Source organism: Elephas maximus, chromosome 6 (assembly GCF_024166365.1).
Source record: "Elephas maximus indicus isolate mEleMax1 chromosome 6, mEleMax1 primary haplotype, whole genome shotgun sequence".
Classification (NCBI taxonomy): Eukaryota; Metazoa; Chordata; class Mammalia; order Proboscidea; family Elephantidae; genus Elephas; species Elephas maximus.
Genome location: NC_064824.1, coordinates 22,056,006 through 22,080,286, shown reverse-complemented (window position 1 = coordinate 22,080,286; position 24,281 = coordinate 22,056,006). Strand labels below are relative to the sequence as shown.

General features: G+C 42.9%; 1 protein-coding gene across 2 annotated transcripts in view; it reads right to left on the bottom strand.

Moving 5' to 3' along the window:
* CCDC93 (coiled-coil domain containing 93) overlaps positions 1-24,281 on the bottom strand; it is a 142,294-nt gene that overhangs the window by 47,126 nt on the left and 70,887 nt on the right. For both annotated transcript variants that reach the window (XM_049889190.1, XM_049889189.1), the window contains exons 12-16: positions 16,002-16,118; positions 8,352-8,414; positions 3,560-3,633; positions 2,017-2,098; positions 978-1,049 (exon numbers count right to left, since the gene is read on the bottom strand). In XM_049889190.1, the coding sequence (XP_049745147.1) occupies positions 978-1,049; positions 2,017-2,098; positions 3,560-3,633; positions 8,352-8,414; positions 16,002-16,118 (408 nt within the window). The remainder of the gene's footprint in view (positions 1-977; positions 1,050-2,016; positions 2,099-3,559; positions 3,634-8,351; positions 8,415-16,001; positions 16,119-24,281) is intronic.

Sequence of the window (24,281 nt, the reverse complement as noted above, 5' to 3'; positions counted from 1 at the left end):
ACCAGGGTTTCCATACAGCAAGCTAAATGGCAACTCTGTTTGAATCTGAGTAGTAATTCCTCTAACAAGATGTGATTGCTGAGAAGTAGTGATTCTCAAAGTCTGCACTCTGTACACACTCAGAGGCTAATTCAGCTAATGAGCCCTCATGGTCCAAGTTTAGAAAAACTGGAAAGGCTGGCTGTTAAAACCGGAAAGGCTGGCTGTTGGTGCAGTCTGTGCGAGGCCAGTGCCAGGAACCCCCTGCATTGCATGGCCAGACCCTGCTGGAGGTGATTTCTAAGGCCACGTCCAGCTCTCAGGTCCTAAACAGAGATGCTCAGGAAATAAGCTCTGAATCAAGTGTGGAGGAGAAAACAAGAACGCAGGGATTCCTACAGTCTTATTCAGGGAGAGAAACAGACTATTATCCCCCATCCTTTTTTAAATTTAAGGTTTAATGGAAACCCACTAGCTCCTTGGAGGACCACATCCTTGTTCAGACAACTAGCTGATCTGGCTTGTTCCTCATACTCCAATACCCACCAACGCACTCCTGGAGACATGCCAACACCCTCTACTTGTTTGTGTTCATTGCTATATTTGGGAATGGGGCTCATCCCTAGGGAGGCGTGGAGGGTGAACTGGGTAAATGGAAACAGAAATTAGAGAAGAACAGGTCAGGAGGGGAACAGGCTCGGGGGTTCATGGAAACACACTTCCCTACATGGGGGGAGTGGCCGGAATTGTATATTCTGCTCTTGTCTGGGTTTGCTGTCATCCACACCCACTGTGGCCTTTTCCCTCCAGAGGAAAAGAATGGACAGGAATGGAAATCTAAAAAGTCACGGGCTAAAAACAGCTGAGAAATGTGTATTTTGAGGACGAGGTCAGTCCTTTTCGCAACAGACTGTTTGTAGGGTTAGTCCCTAGAAATCATTTCACTATGTAAGTCTTAACAGCACCTAACTGCTATGAGGAGCCTTCTGGGCCTTTACCTTTTCGTCTCCACCTGGTGCTCTCTCAGCTTTCAGGTTTTCAATTTCCTGCTGCAGTCGTGTCATCTCCTCCTTTAAAGGCGATATAAATGTTAACACCACTCAAACAAGCTAGTAATTGGATGCAATTATCTAAATCCTTGATTCAGAAGTCTTACTTTCACGTTCCATGAGTTTATGCTAGGACAGAAAGCCCATTAAGAACTGGCTGCCCTGGGCCCCAACTTTCAGCCTGTGAAGGTCTTTTTCAGGAGGATACACCCACCTGCACCTTGGTCAAAAGCCCTTTCTTTTTAAAGGGCAGGTCCGGCAAGCAGTGCCAAAAAAAAAAGTAATCACTGAGAAATGACGTGACCAAGTGGCTTAGAGCCTAGCTCCAGTGGGCCTGGTTTGCTTCCTCTCCTCACAGGCCTCAGACTTAAGCACCTGCCCACCTTACCCGGGGCCCTCCTAGCCCGGCGCCCAGCCTCACTCAAGCCCCTCCTCTATTTGCCATCCCACCCTGCTTTAGGTAAGACCCAGCCTCCTATCGGCTCCTGTGCTAGTGGCCTCCCCTCCCCCACAGCTCACACAGAACTCACCAGCCTCAGGTACAGCCCCCACTCAGCCACCTGTGTCCACAACACCCCCACTACTAGACCACAGATCTAGACGACAGGAGCAAGGCCCTGCTTTCAGATAGCCCTCAGTTTGCATGACCTTATTCTGTTTACAAAGGCTATGTGTCAACTAAATATGACATACGTTTAAAACTTTATAAAACTTTTCTCTTAAATAGATTTGTATATTAGAAAAAGGTTTTTTTTTTTTGTTTTTTTTTGACTGTGCACTCTATTTTGGGGTTTGTCACATACAGTTACTAATCTAACTCACTTCTGGTATCCTTGGAGGGTACCTATGCCAGTGTTCTGTTCATTTTATATGAGATACGGGGCTTCTTGATGAATTGACTTTTTAAACGGCATGGGAATGCAGAATGCCACATCTGGATTTTACAAGAGTCCTGGTTTACTGTTTGCCAACACCAAGTGACACTTACGCGACAATGCGCTTTAAACTCCTGTTCCTGCCTTTTCAGATTTTCGTTCATGGCTACAAGTGCTCTCAAGTTCTGCAGGATACTGAAGAGAAAAGACCAAAACATGACATATGGCAGGCCGTTACGGTGTTATGAATCACAGCTGAAACTGGGTCCCCGGCTAAAAATGGACTCCTTTTTTTTTTTATATCTCCTTTGTCTCCCCTAAGAGTGGCTAAAGGGTTCTCCACAAATGATAACCACCTCCATTTACCTGACATTATTGTTCATTTATATGCCCAAGCCCAACAGGTCACGTCCAAACAAACATTACAGATTCCAAAAATTGCAACTTCAGCTGTAGAAACATCAGTGAGTTCCCAGAGAACTGGATATGCTTAATGATGTCAATTACTCAACTGTACTCCGAGCACATACAGTATTAAAAATCATTTTTATTATCAACTCTGAAAAGGAAACAAGTTGCTTAAGGCCATTAAAAGCACTAATTTGATAATAAAAATGTTAAGTATCTGGTAGTGCTTTGTTCCATATTAACAGATGAAGGGTTTCTAATTATAGAGCCAAGTAAGTACTCTGTGGATATTTCTTCACTAAAAATGTCCATTGAGCCCAGGACAGCATGCTCATCCTGCGCCTGAAACTTTTGTGTTTTCACAATCTCATTCAAATGACACCTAGGAGATTTTACCACTCAAAGAACCTGGTGCTAAAAAAGGCCAAGTGTACATACTTTCTCTCTTCTAAAGGCAATTAGTTTTACATGGAAAAAAAAAAAGACAGAAGCTGTTTCTTGACAAAAAAAAGCTGCAACTTTATTCCCAAGAAGATGGGCTAAAACGTGAGCTGTTAAAAATCTGGTGACAACAGCTGACTCCAAGGAAGAGACATGGGTGGCTGGAGGGCAGGGACGTGAGGGAGAGTTTTCACTGTGTGTCTTTTGTATACCTAGTCCTCACTTATCCACTATCTCGTTATCCTGCAATTCACATTTACAACAGTAAAAAATCTACTATCCGACTTTTTGCACACTGATGATATATCTCTGGCAGTAACCCTTTCATGATCAGTGGGACACACAGCACTCACCTCCATTTTCAGCCTATCAGGTCTAGAGGGACATATGTGTCCCACATAATATCTTGAAATCTGATGTGGTCACCCTCCATTTTCGCCTAACACTGATTTTCACATAACACCTGGTCTTTGGAACCTAATCATGTTGACAAGTGAGGAGTGGAGGTACTACGAATGTATTAGTTTTTTAAATAAAACAAAAATGTGTTGTTTCTGATCAAAAGGGGAATTGGGAAGAAGAGGGTAGCTGGCTCAGTGCAACCCAAGCATCTCAGGATGAGGTGGGTCATCCTGGCACAGAAGGATGACACCACAGTCTGGATCAGTATGTGAAATTAACAGACCTGCTTGGTGCCTGAACCAGTGACCCTTGACTCCTCAAGGGTGCTCAATCACATTAAACCACCAGGCACTGGCAAAGTTACTTTCTTGAAAGGGAAAATGAATACAGGCTGAAACCTCTTACCTTGGATCAGCTTTGGATTCTATCTTCTCGAGGGCTGCCTGTTCTTTGTCCAGTTTCTCACTGTAACTTTTCAACTACAAGAGAGAAAGGAGGAATCGTTGCTAGGGGCTTGTGGCATAGAATAGTGAGTGCTTCCCCTCTCTCTCCTGGCTCACATCTGTACACTACTTCTAATACAGTTCGCTGAGAAAAGAGGTGGACGACAGAGTTGGGATGGAGGTGGAGGGACAACGTGGGAAGGTTAAAACCAGACCCTTCTTGACACATTCTGATGATTAAAGAAACCTTGGCAATGGCTTTCAGTTATACTAATAAATGGGTGAAAGGCCAAAAGTGACGCTGAGAGCAGGTACCTTTTGGCAGCAAGTGAGAAATAAAAAGAGTGGTTATGCAGTCAGACAGACCAGGGTTTAAATCTCAGAATACCATTTTCATGGCTGTTCACAGTGGCAGGGTTAAAAGCTCTGATCTTCTTGAACAATTCTACCTTCTTTCTCTGAGGCAGACAAAACTAAACCAAGACCCGTTGTTGTCGAGTTGATTCTGATTCACAGTGACCCTATAGGACACGTTAGAACTGCCCCATAGGGTTTTCAAGGCTGTAATCTTTACAGAAGCAGACCGCTACTGTGCCACCAGGGATCCTTTTTGAGCAGATAGTGAGGTTAAATCAAAGAATTTTTCAAGAAACTCAGATTTTAATGTATAAAGTGTCCAGTTACATCACAAGAGAATGCTAAGCAGCTATAAAAAAAAAAAAAAAAAGAACAAAGCAGCTCTTTTATGTATTGCTATGGATGACCTATGGTCAGGTAAAGAAAGCAAGGTGCAAAACCAGGAGCATGACACGCTTCCGATGATACGTAACGGAATGAAAATGCATGTACACATAATGGCTTGTATATGCATAAAATACGTCTGAAAAGATTCACAAGGAACTGGTTGTCCTGGCTGCCTCTGAGGAGGGCAGCTGGGTGGTGGGGTTACAGGGGTACCCTTTGTACCTCCTGAATTCTGTGAATGTGTTAGCTATTCAAAAAGCAAGTTAAAAAAAACTTCCAAGGACTTTAGGTGAAAATGACACCAGTTGCAGCAACCCTGTTCTACCTCAAAAAACAAAACAAAGCAAAAAAAACAACCCATTGCCATTCAGTCAATTCCAAAATCCAGATTATTATGTTGGAACACAGAAATGAGTACCTCAGGGGACAAGAAAGATGGCCCGCAGACTGGAATGGACTAATGACTACTTTCTGGAGTTAACGGCCGTAGGAGGGGCTGGTCTGCAGGGTTGGGATCCGAGTAAGGAACAGCCAGTGGGCGAGGGAATGGTCCCTAAACGCAAGAGCTGGTGCTTGAGTCTCGGAGGTGGGGCAGGGCCCCAGATACCTGGCCACACCCAGGAGAGATGGGAGAGTTCCCCACCCAGAATATCAGTCACCACTGCATCCCACCAAACAGTACCCCGCCCTTCCAGAGTAATCAGACGAACAGGCTGCATAACATGGATGCGGCATCCACAAGGAATTTCAAAATCAAAGATAAGCACACAACCAAGAATTATCAAACATATGAAAAAAGTCAAAACCATAAAACAAATGTATCAACTCAAAAATGAAATAGCTCATAAAGCAAGAAAACAAAACTTCAGAAGAGTTATAATTAATGCCCTTAGAGAGATGCAAGAGGATCCTCCATCTGTTAAAAATAACCAACTTTGCAAAGACAAAATTAAAACTGTGGCTGTTGAAGGTAAAAGGTGGACAGGTTAGAATCTGGTGGCCCACGCCTTCTTGAAGCAGGAGTGGAACCCCCTCCAGCATGTCACGTGCTGCCACCTGTCCTCTACCTTCCCCGCCTTGTTTTTATTTTCCTCAATTTACCGGAAAGACAGGTCTTCCCTGTTGTTCAGTGCCACTAGGGTATCCCAGAAGGGCATGTTTTGCTGAAAAGGTAAAACTTGGGAACGCTGGCATGAAAGGGTTTAGGATGCTCATTCTGCCCAACCCTTTCCCTGAATAGACAAGGAGACTGAGGTCCAGAGACGAAGTTCATTACTTCTACACGGGCCTTATCTTCAGTGTCCCTACCAAGCCAAGCTTCTTCAGCACTAGGTTTTATACAGCTTCCCATTTTTCTAGAAGGGAAACAGTTTGACTGCCCTACAAGATAGGAATCTGACGGGGCTCTGGTGCCAGACTGTCTGCTTTTGAATTTTGGCACCCCACTGCATGGCCTTTGGCAAGTTAGTTATTAAGCTTCTTTGCCTTGGGTCTCCCCAGGTGCAGAACAGGGATGGTAACAGTATGTTGTGAGGGCTACTGTGAAAATCCAACGGACTAATACAAGTAACATGCCCAGAGCACACCCAGCTATTATGTGAAGATGGGAAGCGTATCTCTTATTATTGACTTAAATCACACCCACCATTCCTGGCACATGAAAGTGGCTCAATAAAACTTGATTTAGTGTTTAGTACAAAAAGCCACTTTATAGTCGCTTAGGAACAAGGACAAGGGGATACTGATTGGTTTAAAGCCATGAAGGATGTGTGTCAGGGTTGTATTCTTTCACCATACCTATTCAATCTGTATGCTGAGCAAATAAGCCGAGAAGCTGGATTATATGAAGAAGAATGGGGCATCAGGATTGGAGGAAGACTCACTAACAACCTGCGTTAGGCAGACAACACAACCTTGCTTGCTGAAAGTGAAGAGGACTTGAAGCACTTAGTAATGAAGATCAAAGACCACAGCCTTCCGTATGGATTGCACCTCAACATAAAAAAAAAAACAAAAACAAAAATCCTCACAACTGGACCAATGAGAAATATCCTGATAAATGGAGAAAAGATTGAAGTTGTCAAGGATTTCATTTTACTTGGATCCACAATCAACAGCCATGGAAGCAGCGGTCAAGAAATCAAAAGACGCATTGCATTGGGTAAATCTGCTGCAAAGGACCTCTTTGAAGTGTTGAAGAGCAAAGATGTCACCTTGAAGACTAAGGTGTGCCTGACCCAAGCCATGGTATTTTCAATCACATCACAAGCATGTGAAAGCTGGACAATGAATAAGGAAGACCGAAGAACTGACACCTTTGAATTGTGATGCTGGCAAAGAATATTGAATATACCATAGACTGCCAAAAGAACGAACAAATCTGTCTTAGAAGAAGTACAACCAGAATGCTCCTTAGAAACAAGGATGGCAAGACTGTGTCTTACATACTTTCGACATGTTGTCAGGAGGGATCAGTCCCTGGAGAAGGACATCATACTTGGCAAAGTACAGGGTCAGTGGAAAAGAGGAAGACCCTCAATGAAGTGGACTGACACAGTGTCTGCAACAATGAGCTGAAGCATAACAACGATTGTGAGGATGGCTCAGGATAGGGCAGTGTTTCGTTCTGTTGTGCATAGGGTCGGTATGAGTCAGAACCGACTCGACAGCATCTAACAACAGGATTCATAGCCTAAGGCATGCAAGCATTTTAGGAAATTGATATCAAGATATTTTGCTCTTAATCTCTTCCAGGTTGTTACATAAAGATTGATCCACGACTCAGCAAACTTCATGCCCAGGACTCTGCAGAATTAAAAGCAATACGGCGGGGACTACTGTCCCCAGGTGTCTGCCATCTAAGCCAGAAGAAATGTAGTCACAGGATGGAGCAAAGGAAGCTGATCTGTCTACATGTAAGGTGGCTTCTTTAGAAAGAATGAAACATTTTTTAAATTCTAATTGTCATTCTTATGCCTGCCCTTTTCAAACATTCTAACAAACACTGAAGAGACTAGTCCAGGTCAGGATTAAAAAGTTCTGCCAGCTTTACAGCAAGGCAGTGAACCAAGTGCTGCGTAATGCTGTGGAAATAAGTATTTTAAACAGGCACATTTCATGTAGAATTTTAGAAAAGTGGGGACTGGGTTGGTGTCAGGGGTGACTCTAAAGATAGCCTTGCTCCCAAATGGCCCAGAAAGTTCTGGGTGGGGACACTGAGGGAGGCCCTTCCTGAGCACAGCTATAGCATGAGGACCAGTATCACAATGGCAGGAGTGTTCAGATCCAGATGACAACAGCTCTCTGTGGACACGCAAGCAACAGGAATGGTTAAATGCTCCTCATGGCAGAGGCGGTGTCAGAGGCATTTGTTTTCCTCACCTAGTATCCTAGGCAATCAGAAGTGGGTGGTAAGCAACAAGAGAATGCTGATGTGAGACGGCAGAGTTATCACTTGAATCAGAAAATGAATTGCAGGGTTCAGAACACACCCCACAACCCTCCTCTTCCTCTTGTGGCTTCCTCTCCCCTTTTCTCTCTCCCGCCTAGGAGATAACTAGCAATTCTGAACACAAATTATAACACTCTGTGGTTCTCCAGTCTTTCAAAAGAAACTGTCTCACTCTCAAGGAATCTGGCATTTTGGAGCTATTACAAAATCTGGTTGAGGAGTAGGGGCTGTTTACGGTGAAGGACCTTTCTTGCCCTTCTATAGGGCCCTCCCTTCTGCCCATCAGGCCTGCCTGCCTCAGGAGTCTTTCTTGACCCTTGCAGCCCAGGGTGATCTCCCCCACCAAGAATGCTGACGGTTTAGAACATGGCGGTGTGGATAAACTGACAACATTGGTCACACACTACCATGTAACTGTCCTATGTTCCCAGATTGACTGGAAGCCCCGGGGAACGAGACCAGTTTCCTCCTCGAAGACTGATGAGTCACAGCATTCCACCAGTAGTGCAGGTCAAAGGTGAACTTCACAAGGCCCAAGGAGGAAGGAAAATCTACTCACCTCTGTCAGTGTTTTCTTTTTTTCATTATATTTGGCTTGTAAGTTGGCATGACTTGCCTGCAGCTGTAAATGAAGACAGATAAAGTCATCTGCGTTTGGATTCCCAAAACAACACAGGTGTGGGTGGTATCCCCATTGCACAGGAGAGAAAATGGAATCTCAGAACGATTTAAACTGATCAAATATGGGCATCTCAGAAGGACTGCAAACAACAAATGTAAAAAACAACAACAAACCCTTACATTTAATTAGCACCAACTACATATCAGGCAGGTTGTTCCTAGGTGGCTCAAATGGTTTAGCACTTGATTACTAACCAAAAGGCTGGCAGTCTGAAACTACCCAGAAGTGCCTTGAAAGGAAGATCTGGCGACCTGCTTCCAAAAGGTCATGACCTCGAAAACCCTATGGAGCACAGTTCTATTCCGCACACGTGGGGTCGCCATGAGTTGGAACCAACTCAATGGCAATGGTTTTTTAGGTTTACATGTCAGGCAATGTACTAGGTATTCAGCTTAAAGCATATTACTGAATCCTTATATCCAATGGAAGAAGATATTCTGATTTTTACAGATGAGGAAATAAAGACTAAGGTCTCAGCTGACAACTTGATAAAGCCAGGATTCAAATTCAGGTCTAGCTGACTTTTCTGTATGGCTCCTATCAATTCAGTTAACCAAGTGACCCAGTCACAGGACACAAACTGCACCTCAGCACTAAGGATTCTATGACAGGGTATGGAAAGAAAGAAATATGACTGGTTGGCAAATAACACCAGATAGAAAAAAGTATTCAGGACTTTAACACTAAGAAAAAAAAGCGAACTACCATTGCTGATCAAAGTTACATGATTGTAAACTCACCTAAAAAGGTATCTTGAAAATGTCAAGTTCCTTTTCCTTATTAAAAAAGCCTATCTTTGTGCTAAGAATTTTTAGAAATTTGAAAACATTCCTTTAAAAGCTCAAAGCATTTGCGCACTTCTTCTTTTAAAAAGGAAAAAGTGACAGAAAACCACCATCAGATGCTTTGGCTGTTACCTGGGTACAAATTAACAATAAGAAATTTATCCTATATCACAGTGATTATTTCAAAATGACTTGCTCTACCCTTGAACTTATACGCACCTATTTAAAGAGTTACGTTACCTTGAGGAATTGTTATTCGTAAATCGTGCTTCTAGTTACCAGTCTCCATCACTGATGAACAGTCATACTTCCAACAAAACCTATCAAAAAGCCAACTGAGCTGAGAGCAGAAGGGGTAAAGGAAGAAGCAGATGGACTCTGGTCTTTTTCTTTTCAAAGGGGACCATCCATGCAATGAGAACTTCTACTAACCTGTCTGTGTAATGTGTAGGTGTGTTTACTTCTGGTCAAAGTTTGTTTTTCTCCCTAAATCCTAGTGACTTAACTCTTGTAGTTCTTTTGGGGCTCTAGGTAGGGGTCCTGGTATTTTCCTACCTGCCTCTCACCCGTGCACCCAACCACCCACCTGACACTTATCAGATGCCTCCTTGGCTCAAATGAGATATGTGGGAGAAAGAGATGAACACGACCGGGTCCTTGCCCTCAAGTAGCTGGACCAGTAAACTGGGGATTAGCATAAAGTAGGTAAACAGCTGAAGCAGAGACAGGCACAGGGAAGGCCCAAGGGAAGAGAGGTCAACTTGCTCATCAAGAGTTGAAGGGACACTTTACCAAAGATCGACAGCACACTGAGCTGGGTTTTGGCAAGGAAACAGGAACTTGTTACAAAAGCAAGATCCATCTCTTCTCTTTAGTTAATTTAATTAAGAGCTCTCTTCACCTCCTTGTCTTACCATCTTTTCTTAAACCAAGAAGTTTCCCAGTGGCCTAGCTTAGTTTTCATCTTGCTGGAGTCCTGTGTGATTCTCCTACCGCTATTTCCTTCTTCATTATTAACCGATAGGCTTACCCTAAAAATGCAGCCACTGGTTAACAGCTACTTTCTGGATTCCTCTTTTCTTTCTCAATCTCAGTTTTCTTCTCGGCTGTTGGATTCCTCTTTTCTTTCTCAATCTCGGTTTTCTTCTCAGCTATCTACTACCTGCACCCAATTTCTATTCCCTTCTCTTACTGAAAAATGAGATAGTCTTTACTCCTTCTCTTGCTTTTATTATTCCCATTTCTCTGATGGGTAAGACCCTCTCCAGTGTTCTTATTGCCAAAGCCATGGGGTGCATCCTGGTCGCCTTTAGCCATGACCTTGTAGGAGATGTTCTGGTGATTTAAAGAGTTTGGATTCTCTTGTATACTATTAACCTGTTGAACCTGTTGCCGTTGAGTCGATTCTAACTCATAGTGACCCTCTAGGACAGAGTAGAACTGCCCTGTAGAGTTTCCAAAGAGCGCCTGGTGGATTCAAACTGATGACCCTTTGGTTAGTAGCCACAGCACTTAACCACTATGCCACCAAGGTTTCCAAATATTATTAGTAGATGTATAAATTGGTAAGGCACTTGGTGAAAATTTGACAGTTTTTAGCAAAATTGACAACGCTCATGTTTTCTTGATCCTGCAATTCTACTTCCTAAAATCTATCTTAGAGAAATCCTTCCACATATGCACAAAGATGACTGTACAAAAGATGTTTGTGGCAACATAAAGTTGCAATCATTAAAAAACAACAACAACAAACCCTGGAAAAACCTACGTGAAGAGGGCACAGGTGGAATAAAGTGGGGTACATGTATACTATGGTATGCTGTGCAGTCCTTAGAAAGCATGAGGTGGAGCTACAGGTTCAAATCTGGGTTCAATAACTAACGAGGTGTGTAACTACAGACAAACTACTGAACTTCTTTTATGTCTCAGTTTCCTTTTTTTTTTTTTTTTAAATTGTGCTGTAGGTATAAGTTTACAGAGCAAATGAGTTTCTCATTCAGCAATTAACACACAAATTGTTTTGTGACACTGGTTACAAATCCTGCCATGTGTCAACACTCTCCCCTTCTCCACTCGATTCCCCGTTCACATTCCTCCAGTTTTCCTGTCCCTTCCTGCCTTCTCATCTTTGCTTTTGGACAGGTGTGACCGTTTAGTCTCGTATACATGACTGAACTAGGAAGCACACTCCTCATATGTGCTCCTGTTCGTTTTATAGACCTGTCTAATCTTTGGCTGAAGGGTGAACTTCAAGAGTGACTTCAGTTCTGAGTTAAAAGGGTGTCCAGGGGTATATTCTCAGGGTTTCCATAGTCTGTCAGATCAGTAAGTCTGGCCTTTTTTTTTTTTGTGAATTTGAATTTTGTTCTACATTTTTCTCCCACTGTGTCTGGGACCCTCTATTGGGATCGCTGTTAAACAGCGGTTGATGGTACAGTTTCCTTATCTGTAAAACAAGGATAATTGTATCTCCTTTTAAGGATGTTGTGAGAACTCAATGAGTTAATTTTCTAAAGCAGTTAGTATGCACTCAGTTAAAAAAAAAAAAAAAGAAAACAGAAAAAAGGGGGGCAGGAGCACTTATTAGCCACTATTACTGACATAAAGATGTCTCTGATAGAATGAGTGAAAAGTAAACCCAATTTTGTGACGAGATATCACACTATCCCAGGTAAATGGGCAGATTTAAGTACTTGTAAAGGGCTGGGGTGGTGCAAATGGTTGACATGCTTGACTGCTAACCAGAAGGTTGGAGGTTTGAGTTCACCTAGAGGCTCCTCGAAAAAAGGCCTGGCAACCTGCTTCCAAAAAACCAGACACTGAAAGACCCCTATGCAGCCCAGTTCTACTCTGACATACATGGGGCTGCCATGAGTTGGAATCGACTTGACAGCAACTAAAAGGCCTTTGTAAAGGCCCAGGAAAAGGCTCAGCAGGAAATACAGAAGACAGAAATAGTGGTTTGCTCTAAGGAGTGGGACTGGGCGGAGAGTGAAGAGGACTTTCACTGTTGTTTTTATATAGTTCCATACTATTTGGCTTATTTACAATAAGCTTATATTATCTCTGTAATTTTTTTAAAAGTGCTTAAAGCATTTAAAAATTAATAAGACAGAAAATAATGTGTTCAGTGCACTTGTGAGCGCACACATGCACGCGCGCACACACACAATCTCCGTTCTGACTCACTTTTCAGGGTCCACCAAGAAATGCGTGTGAGGCGATGAACAGGATGGCTGATGGCCAGGCAGGCAGCCAGGAGAATGGCAAGAGCTGGGTGGGAACCAAGGTGCAAAAGGCTTAGGCCAAAGGCTTGCTGTTTGCTGCCTGTGTGATTTCTGGCAGATAGAATCATAGGCTACTAGAAGTGCAAGAAGTTCTGGAGACCAGCCAGCCCAGCAGTGAGTAGCTTTTTGTAGATGGGAAAATTTAGGGACAGTAACAAAGTTTAGTGACTGTAATTTTTGGGGAGGGGGTAGGATTCCAAATTAAAATCAGCTTACTGAGTTGACTGGAACAAAAAGCATATTCTTATAGCTCAAATCATAATTTTTCAAGAAAAAAGTTCATGAAAATGTTGATGGTGCTTTTTAATCTTTAAAAATATCTAGGCTTATCTGAGAAATGTTCTAACCTTTTACTCCTTACATTTGTCGTGAAGCTTTAAGTTCCAAAAAAGGGCATTCCTTTTCATGTCCTCCTTTCATCCTTGATGCAACCACTCCTGGCATGTTTTTATCAGTATCTGAAACCCGTAACTCACGTGTGATCCTGGACAGATCTTCCCTCTACACCCCATTTTCCTCATCTAGTTGGCCTAGCTACACGGCCAGGATTATCCCACATGCTGGTCATCTTTAATTATAACACCAGCCACAGCAATGATGACAGCTGTCCTTTACTGAGAGTCTGCTGAGTCGGCAGTATGCCTGAAAAAATAACAACTCTTGGTAAACACAGGTTCTGAACTGATCGCAAAATAGACCCAAGAGTCAGAGGGCTCTGCCTTATCGGCTGGACTAAGCACGTGCTGGGACTGCCTTTTGAAATGAGGCTTCGCACTCCTTCCTCCCAACTTCAGACAGGAGGCCAATATCACATATCCACTCATGCTGAGACCCTCTGGCTCATGGGGCTAGAATACCCTCAAGACTACATTTCCTCAAAGGATAAAGGCATCATGATGAAGGGGCTCACCCTTACTTCATGCTCATCCTGACTCTGTGATGAGTCATTTTTGAACCAGTCACTTTCACAATCTTGTTACTGGCAAGGGTCATCTGTAAAGATAATTACTCTCTGAGCAGAGAACTCATGAAATGCTTAGGCAAATTATCAAACAGAAACCAAATTATAGTCAATCTTTTCACCCTTGTTTGATTATTCGATTTTTAGGTTACCCTGGTAAAAGCAAACAAACAAAACAAAAAATGGCTGAGCAGGGCTATTTGGCATCTTAGTATCTTTTGGTTGTATGGGGCTTAAAAGAATGAGAAACACACAAGCTCAAAATGCTAACTGGAACTCATTTCTGGAAAACCAATTGTTATAGGAACTACTGGTGACTTGTTCTTTAGAAAGCCATATTCATTCCCCAAATCTTTGGTTACATTTTCTAAATAAGTTTTACTGCCAATGCAACTGAAGCATATAATAAACTTTTTTTTTATGTACTCTACAGCTTCCTCTTATGTCTATGTTCCAGGGCAATTATAGGAAGGTCTTTCCAAGGCAGTTCCACTCATCCCCAAGTACAGGCAGTTCCACTCATCCCCAAGTACAGGCAGTTCCTGGGTTACAAACGTCAGACTTGTGGCCAACTTGTACGTGCCCTTTAATTTATGGAAATTTGCCCTCACTTTGAAACAAATGAATCAACCCCTACTCCCAACAAATTCTTCATCACAATCACCTTCACTTGCTGTACCTGCAGCTTTTAAATCTCTGAAAAAGCATCCAGCCTTTTCTTGCACTAAAAAACCAAAACAAACTGGTTGCCATCAAGTCAATTCTGACTCATAGCGACCCTGTAGGACAGAGTAGAACTGCCCCACAGAGTTTCCAAGGAGCGCCTGGTGGATGCGAACTGCCAACCGTTTCGTTAGCAGCCATAGCTCTTAACCACCATGTCACCAGGGTTTCCTCTTGCACTAAAGTAAGGTTAAATTAGAATTGTGTGCACCTGTTTCACTTTATCTACAAACTAGACTTAAAGACACAGTCAGGATCGGACCTCGTTTATAACTGAGGGCTGCCTGTATTACGGACTGGCACTTTCTAGAACACTTAAAAATGATCTGATTTCCTCCCCTTTTCTGCTACCACTAGTCAAAGCAATTAACAGTTCATATCTACCACAACGACTTCCTATTGGTTCTCCCTGAATCCCTTCTTGTCCACGTCCAGTAAATTCATGCTCCCACAGCAAACAGAAAGGTCTCTGAAACATACAGGTCTCCCCTACTTAGCCCCTCTGATGGCTTCCATTGTCCTTAACATGACCTGGAAGTCCTGTGTGATGACTCTGCAGACCAGCCGTCTCTCTCATGATGCTCCAGCTATAAAACTAAAACTGGCCAAGACCCTTTCTCTCCCAAGTCTTTGTTCATGTTGCTCCGTAAGTTCAAATCTCATCTCCCTCGTCTTCCCCACACCTCCAGACTTCCTGCCCACCCAACTCTTACTTGTCTTTCCAGGCAAGTCCTCTGAAGCCTGAGGCTAGGTCAGGTCTCCCTATTAGTCACTCTCTCAGCTCCCTAGACTTCTCCTTCAAGCACTTACCACAACTATAATTTAATGATGATATATTTGTTTAGCGTATGTGTCTTAGTCATCTAGTGCTGCTGTAACAGAAATACCACAAGTGGATGGCTTTAACAAAGAGAAGTTTATTTCCCCACAGTAAAGTTGGCTAAAAGTTCAAATTCAGGGCATCAGCTCCAGGGGAAGTCTTTCTCTCTCTGTTGGCCTTCTCATCAATCTTCCCCCAGGCTAGGAGCTTCTGTGACAGTGTCTTCCCACTAGACCATAATATTCCTGAAAGTAGGGATCCTAACTTGTTCTCCGGTCTTCCCCACAGCCTACTTCAGTGCCTAGCACACAATAAACTAAACCAGTTGCTGTCAAGTTGATTTCAACTCATAGTGCCCTGTGTCTATCAGAGTAGAACTGTGCACCCTGGGGTTTTCAATGGCTGATTCTACATAAGTAGGTCACCAGGCCTTTCTTCCAAGCACACAGTAAACAAAAACCAAACCCACTGCTGTCGAGTCAATTCTGACTCATAGCGACCCAAAAGGACAGAGTAGAACTGCCCCATAAAAAAAAAAAAAAAAAAAAAGTTTTTTTTTTTTCTATTCTTGCCTCATAAATCTTCTCCTGTAACAGAGGTTGGCAAAGTTTTTCTATGAAGGGTCAGATAATAAATATTTTAGGCTTTGCAGGCCATTTGGTCTCTGATACACACACATAACTCTGCCGCTGACAGCAGCTGGAGACAATATGTAAACAAATGGATGTGCATGTGCTCCCATGAATATTTACAAAAACATGTGGCAGCTGGATTGGGCCAAGGGCCACAATATGCTGACCCTTGTTCTAGAACCTTCTTTAAATTTTCCACCATGAAGATCTTAGCTCTTCCCCAATTTCTCCCTTCTTTGAAGAAAAAAAAAATTTTTTTTTTTCTTTTGAAGAATGGTTTCATTCTACTTGAATGTAATTATAAAAAGAAAACACCAACCTCTTCCAGATGTTTGGTTTTCTGCAGAATCTGCTTGTTCAAGGAAATGATTTTCCGACGATGTAGCTGAGAAGCTCCTAATTTTTCTGGACTATCTTCGGCAGATAACTCAGATTGCTGTAGGCAAAAAGGAAGACAAACCCGAAGGATTTAATTAGTCCACCTGGGCTCATGTAAGAGGTCTCCCTGCTCAGTCTGGGCAAAGCACTACTGGGCAGCCAGTCGTAACCAAGCCAGGTCTGCTATGGGACTCTGTGCAAAACCCAGGTCCAGGGAAGGAGACAATGGACCAAAATCTCTGTCAACAGAATTGACATTCCCAGCAGATGAACCAGCATATGCAAATGCACAGGGATATATAGCTGTGGTGATGCTGATATCAGATACGTGATAGGGCACCATTGAAAGGTCTAAAATACCGGAATAACATGGTCATATCTTCATAAGAGCTTCTGAAGCTATCAAGAACAATAAATTGAGTCATTTTCACCAAAGTATTCTAAGCACACGGTTAAAAAGTTTAACCATTTAGAAACAAAGTGAAAAGCCTCCCACTTCCATTTCTGCCCATCCATGGGCCTACTCTCTTTTAACCATTTTTGATGTCTGTTCTCTTGGTGTGAAGAGAGGATAGTCTTGAAAGGGTTAGAAGTTATTGAGGTAGGCCAAAGAGCAAACTTCTGAAATTATATAAGTACGGAGGGGATGGAGAGCAGGGTTGGACAGGGTGTAGAGACTGTCGGGATTCGAGGCAGGTAATGGAGAGGTTTCTGGATGGGGTGATGAGGTGAATGTGGCGACATTTCCAGGAAAGGCAATGGCATTGCTGAGAAACCATGGGAAGAAGGAGCCAACTTGATGTAGATACTGAATACTCGCTCAAGTTTCAGTGAGAAGCTCAGGAAAAAAATAAAACAACAACAACAAAATAACAAGACTGACCCTGTTGCAACAGGTGTCCTGAGAGCACTTCTTGGATGATTATGGACAGCTTCGCTGAACAGTCAAATACTCATTATAACCACTTCCTTCGTTACTGAAAGTATCGCAAATCCAACCTAATTATTGATTTTAAGTCCAAGTACAACAAAGCAATTTGGGTATTTGATTTTTCCTGCATGTTTTAAGAGTGATCATGGGCTTGAAAGTCTGGAAAATTTACCCATGGGGAAAAGAGACGGGAAAGTGAGGAGGAGGAAAAATTGGATGGCCAATCACCATTCATTTGGGTTACGGATTTCCTGAATAATTCAGCAGCATCATTAACAGACGACAGGTGTTTTGCTGCTTAACGATCCTGGAGGCGGGAAACACCCAGCGGGGTATGGCTGCATAAAATGGTAAGGAATATCATTTTCTATCTCCTGGGCAGGTAGGCCATAAAGGAAACAGAAAGACTACAGATATTTGCTATTGCAACTTACCTAGCTATGAAACCTGGGACTCTGCAAAATGTTAACATACTCCAGCTTTTTGGGGTTTCTAGGAGTTGGAGTTAACTCTTTAGATACATTTAATTTTAGTTATACCAAGATATTCAAAATCCGCAGTCTGGGAAAAAAAGAAACTGTTTCTGAAAATTATTTTGGAGTGTTAAAAAAGGGGGGAAGGGGAGAGACTCCATCTCTCAATCACTGATCGACAACAGAATTACTACGAACTAATTATCTCTCTTCCACTTTGGCTGTATCACCCTGAACTATGTTATTAATTTGGCCCTGTTTGTCTGTCGGAAACCCTGGTGGTGCAGTGGTTAAGTGCTACGGCTGCTAACCAAGAAGCTGGCGGTTCAAATCTGCCAGGTGCTCCTTGGAAACTCTATGGGGCAGTTCTACTCTGTCCCGTAGGGTTGCTATGAGTCGGAATCGACTCGACAGCAGTGGGTTTGGTTTGGTTTTGGTTTTGTCTGTCAGATATTTAATAGCATTTTTCTTATAGCTAATTTCAACTCTGGGTTTTAACATCCAGCTTAGATTTCCTGACACTGATTTCCATAGTGCCACTGACACAACCTCAAAGCATTTTACTTATACTAGCAGAATTATAGAAGCCTTCTATCTCATGGTTTATTGATACTTGAAGTAGACTTGCCCATTCACTAGAACCATGCCACATAGTAGGTCTCCATGTGTAATGTCAGGATTATCCTTGAGTATCTTCACCTCCTCCAGCTGCCTGTCTAGGTTTGGACCAGATTGAGTAGTGGGCACGCAGGCTTCCGTGGATCCCTGGGTCACTCACCTCCCAGATGTCCTCCAGTCTGTGGGGGACTGAGTACAAGCTGATTCGACTCTGTTCTGCAGCTCTGGCATGGGTTAGGTGGTCTCTCCAAATCTTAGCCCAGGTTTTCTTGCTGATCACTCAGTATGCTTCTATGCCTAAGGTCCCACGAGGACTGCACTCCCTATACAACTTCCATACCCTTTATTAGTATGCCTGACAAACACACTGTTTTATTTTTCAACTATGACTAAACTTCCTTTCCAGGAACCCTTCTTGCAAAAAAACCAGTAGCTATCTTGACATCTGGAAAGAAAATCCATCCATTTAGGTAAGAATCTTGAGCCACATGGTCCCTCAAGGCCCTTTCAGGGAGTCTATGAGGTCAAAACTCTTTTCATAATAATTCTAAGATGCTATTTGCTTTATCTGCCTTTTTCATTTTCAGTCTCTCATGATTGTACTGTGGAACTTTACAGATGCCACCTGATGTATGATAATGTCATCACTGTGATGTTAACAGGTAATGGGTTTATTATTGTCATTTGTAAATAAATTAATATATAAAGGAGCCCTGAAACTAAATTTTGAGAAACACTATTTTAATCTAAGGAGCCTGGCTTACTAGAGAATCTACCCATTGAGTGGGACAGCTTCATTAGCACTAAGCTCCCAATGAGCAGGCCTACCAAGGGGCTATCACTTACAGAACATTGAATTGAGAGGAAAAAGCAGTTTCTGATTCATTCTACTCTTCTACTGAACAGGTGATTCAGACAGCTATACAAACAGAGAAAATGCTCGCAGAGCACAGAAAGAATCTTGCAGGTACAGGTCTCTATACAAACTTACTATTGCATCTCTGCTGTGATGATATATGTTTCAATCAAACTTGGGCTTTCAAAACCCTTTCTCTTATTGCTGAGTAACAATTCTCATCGCTCTGTGGAGTGCCTTAAATTTGCGTTTGCAAAGTATTAATGCACACTAATACCAGGATATTAAGTACAACTTCTATATTTGACATTTCCCTAGCTCAATTAAAATGAATAAAATGCATATGAGCAGGCCCATAGAACATACACCTGTGTAAGTGCCTCCATCTGTCTTTGAGTCTACAGACAGTGCTACGGGAAGCTGCTTTGTTTAATGGGAAGTTATTTCTCTACAGATAAAACAGTTCATTTCAAAACTGAACTGAAGACAGTTCTTCACCTAGTCAATGGAAAGCTGACTGCTCTATTCTTCAAACATACTTTTTATTAAGCAATCCAAATTTTTCATTTCTTTCAAATAGCCTCCCCAAAGCCAAGATAAGTCAGACTGATGAAGACAGAAACAGGTCCTTAAAGCAGTTACGGCTCATGCTGACAGTCTGTTCAGCGACAGTCGCAATGGGAAGTAAAGTTGAAAAGGATCAAGTTAGGTCTGGAAGGACGAGTCAGGCTGGGCAGATAGAGAGGAGGGCAGGTGGTTTGATACTAAATCCTCAATAGACACAATTTGATCCTTGGGGCATCTGAACTGATTTCTACGTGCACAACGTAACATCTCTGAAAGAATACCAACCTATCTGTGCATATTCAATCTGTGTTTACATTGCAGTCAGGGTTAAAATGCCAAACTAATTTGTTCAACGAGTTCAGATTAAGAATGTGCTTGCAAAACGGCAGTGTGGATTAAGATGACTTCTACTGCAGATTAAATGTTTTCTAACAACTGACAGATATTCGCAACTTCTATTCTTAGGGGAAAGAGACTTAAACGTCACTCAATAATCTTAGTCCGGTTCAAAATGGTAAATTTCTAAGAGAAACAAAAAATGATTACTTAGCTAGCACTGTGTATTTTTTTAATTGAAAGAGACTCAAGAGGTCATCCACATATCACTACCTTTCTTCCTAAAACAAGAGCCTTTCCTGTCATCCCTTCTCTCCACCCACAGATGGTCACTAAGCTGTCAGTGAAAAAGGATCACTACCTCACCGGGTACCAGAGTTCTCTATACTCAACGGGGACTTCAGTTGCTGGTACCGTGACAAGCCCTTCCACTGAAACAAGAGATAATACACAATACTTTAAAAAAAATCTAGAAAATCTCTGAGCTAGCAAGTAAGATAGAAATCCTGGAAGGCCAAAGAATAAGTGAAAGTGGGAACCCAAGATGGAAGTGCACCACTAAAGTTGGCTTTCTTCCCTGAGGGTATTTGCCAAAACCAGGTGATCTCAAGCTTTGATTTTTACAACTCAACAACTGCTGAGCATAAACCTTGGCACTTGTTTAAGAGGAAAAACTGCACTGAGATTTCCTAACAACAAGCTGCTCTTGGCACCTCCCTCTGCTAACCTTTGTGCAGGCCCTATTACACACTGCACATAGTAGAAGGCACTGGGGAAGTAGAAAAAGACAGAGAGATCTTACCTCTGGACAGGCACAGTCTAGTCAGGTAAAACAGACTCATTCATAAATAAAGGTGTTTATCCTTCCCCTTCTCCCCAACGCCTGAATTGTGCTACGTAGGAACAGAGTTTTGACAGCTCTTTTTCCTTCGTCTCTCTTTCCCTTTCTTCCTCCCTTCAACAAGTTCGTGAAAACCCCAATACGTCAGGAACTGGGGATAAACAATATCCTAGGTCTCATGTTGAGCAAGCATTCTAGTGCTGGAACAGGCAAATTGACAATACAGTACATTGCTGTAAGTGCTATGAAGCAAACAAGGAGTTGGTCTCCACAATGTCCGAGAGGAGACTATTTTAGGAAAGGCAGTCACCCTAAATGGTGACTGGATGAGACTCCAGTCCTCCAGTCACTCATCCAGCCATTACTGAATATTTATTACACGTTAAGCAATAGGAATATGGAGATGAAAGATAAAATCTTGGCCCTCCAGAGAGTTATAGCTTTAAAATGTGATCTGCGTAGCACCTGTGATATTATGGGAAGAAATGGAATCTAGAAAGCAGCAGTATAAAAATCCATTCCCACACCCTTACCCCTCCATTCCTGACCTGGGTTTTTTACCTGTGGCCACGAGCAAGCGGCTCCCAAGAGGGCAACCTCCCCTAAATCCATATGCTAATGCTCCTGGAAAGTGGTAAAAATGTGTTTTGGGGCAGGGCAGGATGACAGGATCGAATACATTCACATCTTAGCTTACTAGAAATCAGCACTGGGTCCAGCTCAGTTCTGACTCTCTAACAAAGTAGTCAGGGTCTCCTCCTGGTTCCTAAGCTTCTGCAACCTTATAACCCAGTGTGGAATCTTCACCCGGTCCCCAGCCCTCTTACACTATCCTCTTCAATTTCACCTCAGCTAGAACACGCCATCCATTCTGCCTATTACCAGAAAAAAAAAAAGTTCAATATTAATTATGCTAAGCAACTTTCTTTGGGTAGATAACTGACATTTCAAATGGCAACACAAACCAAATGCAGAAATTGGCGTCCACATGGAGTGTGCACAAATTGTGTTATTCTGTATTTTATCTTCTTTTTACAGGCTTATTACTCCTATGTCTTATTCATAACTCCATCCCTGCCATTTACACCTGACACTGCCTGGGACACAGTAGGTGCTCAACAGACACTAGCTGAAAGAATAAATCAATCCCATCTAGGGTGTCAATTCTGTCAGTTCTCAGGCAGAAATGCAAAAAAGCTGAAGATTTAAAGTACTGTATCTTCAAAACTGTACCAATTTCCCTGATAAATATTTGTAGAGGCCTTCATAATACCAACTGGAAACAGCCAAGGGGTCATAAAACCAGGGTACTGAAATAACACAAAAACACCAAGGCAGCTACCTCAAGACGGCAGATATTGTATTAACAAGCTGTTCTTTTGGGTCAATTCCATCAATTTAGTTAAACAAATTTCCTGAGGACTCAAAATGAGCAAACGCTTTATGGAGGTGCTGGCCCAGTATCCTCTGGTTCAGTAACAGCAACCCCTTCCTTTGGGAAGTCACTGTCTCTAACCTCCTGGCTACAAAGACTAGCCTGGGAAGGAACATGTGACCTGAGCCAAACAGAGAAGTCCTTCCTTAGAATTTTATAGACAGATGCTGGGAGGGAGCTGTAAGACTGTAACCGCCTGTGGCCAGGCCTGCAGGGAGATAACACAGTGACACAAAGTGAAACAAGCGCCTAGAGACATGATGAGGCTGTTTGAGTCCCTGTAGCTCCTGCACTCACAGACCACCCAGTTATGAGAGCTGACAAAGGTTCCCTTTTGCTTATGCTAGCCACCTGGGCAGGGTTTCTATCACTTGCTAGCAAAGGGCTCCTATAAAACATTCTGTCCAGATGAGTGAGTGAGAGAGCTGGAGAGACATTTTTCCCTGCTGATTGCATCATAAAGTGGAATGAAAATTATCACCACAGAGGGGGACAAAATCTCCTCTAATTAAATGTGGTTATCTACTTTCTGTGGAAGAGATAAAGAACTGAACTCTCCTTCCTTTGGGTTTCCAAAGATGTGTCTTTGACCATCCCTGGACATTACCTTTCCGCGGTTCCACCCAAGGTTCTCATTACCTGATGCAATTCCCCCAGGTCCTCTTTGAAAGATACAATTTCAAGATAGAGTATAGGCTTCCGATTAACTGCCAGAGAACGGTCTTCGGAATCAAAGGGTCAGAAGCAATGATGCCAGGGTTTTTAAATTTCTGGACAGGCAAATTTAAAAAGCCTATTAAGAAAAAAATTCCTTACACAAATAAGTCCCTTGATGAGCCAAAACACATGTTCCTATTGAAACAAGATCAAGATGTTGACAGTCTTCTGGCTAGCATGTTACATCCGAAGGGCTGGATGAGAACATTTTAATGTGGTCTTCTCCAGTGACTGGACAGTCACCAGACACCCCAGAGAGAAATACCCATAGCTTTCAGCAGCTTAGGTGTGGCTGTGTGTCAGTGCCTGGGCTGCATCATTTGTTACTTGTTTCTGTGGTCAGTTCCCAATATGACCTGGCCATTCTCTCCTCTTAGCCCAAGTGAGGCGGTCAGACGGTGGGGGGTCAAAGGAGGAGGGCACTGCAGAGCCCGGAAGGATGGTGAAGGAGACCATGTCCACTTCACCCTAAGCAAGCTCCACTTAGTCAAGGGGACACGTTTAAAGTCAGACAGCCCTATATTCAAACCTGGAACTTACCAGCGATATGGCACTGGGCAAATACACCCAGTTACTTACCCTCCTTGGCTTTGAGAATTAAATGAGATAACGATATACAAAGTACCTGGCACAGAGAGGAGGCTCAGGGTAGATTCCTTCTGATCCCAAAGACAGATTCTGCTCTGGATCTACAAAATGCTCCCAGATTCTGTCTCAGGGAGATGTCAGCCAAGGGAGATCTGGCTGGCATAAAAATAAAGTGGTAAAAATGTATGGGTAGTTAGTAGTAGTCTTAGCACTGGCGGCTTAGTGGTAGAATTCTTGCCTTGAGACCCGGGTTCTACTGCCGGCCAATGCACCTGTCTCTCAGTGGAGGCCTGTGTGTGCTATGATGCTGAACAGGTTTCAGTGGAGTTTCTAGACTAAGATGGACTAGGAAGTAAGGCCTGGTGATCTACTTCTGAAAATCAGCCAATGAAAACTATGGATCAATACGGGCCAATCCACAAGCCATTATGAGGATGGTGCAGGAATGGGGAGCGTTTTGTTCTGTTGCACATGGGGTTGTCATGAGTTGGGTGTCAACCTGATGCAGCTAAAAACAAGAAGTTAGTATGTGGCATTAGGGGGAGTCCCTTCCTGCCCTCCTAGCGGCCCTGCACCTCACCTGGCCCAACATTCCCTGGGCTCAGCTTCCTTCCATTTCTCCTGGCTCCTAACAAGGATTTAGGAGAAGGGAGGATTAAAAGCATTTTTTTGGACAGTCAGGCTGTCTAGTTTCCCACAAATTATAGCAACAGGCTCCACTTCCCTGTAAAGATGACTACTAAGATGCCATAACGTATTACACCCCAACACCAAAAAGGACTACGGTGCCTCTTCTAGAAGATTCTGGGGAGAATATTCCCTCTGGAAACAAAGGGAGAGGTGCTACTTGGGCACCTGG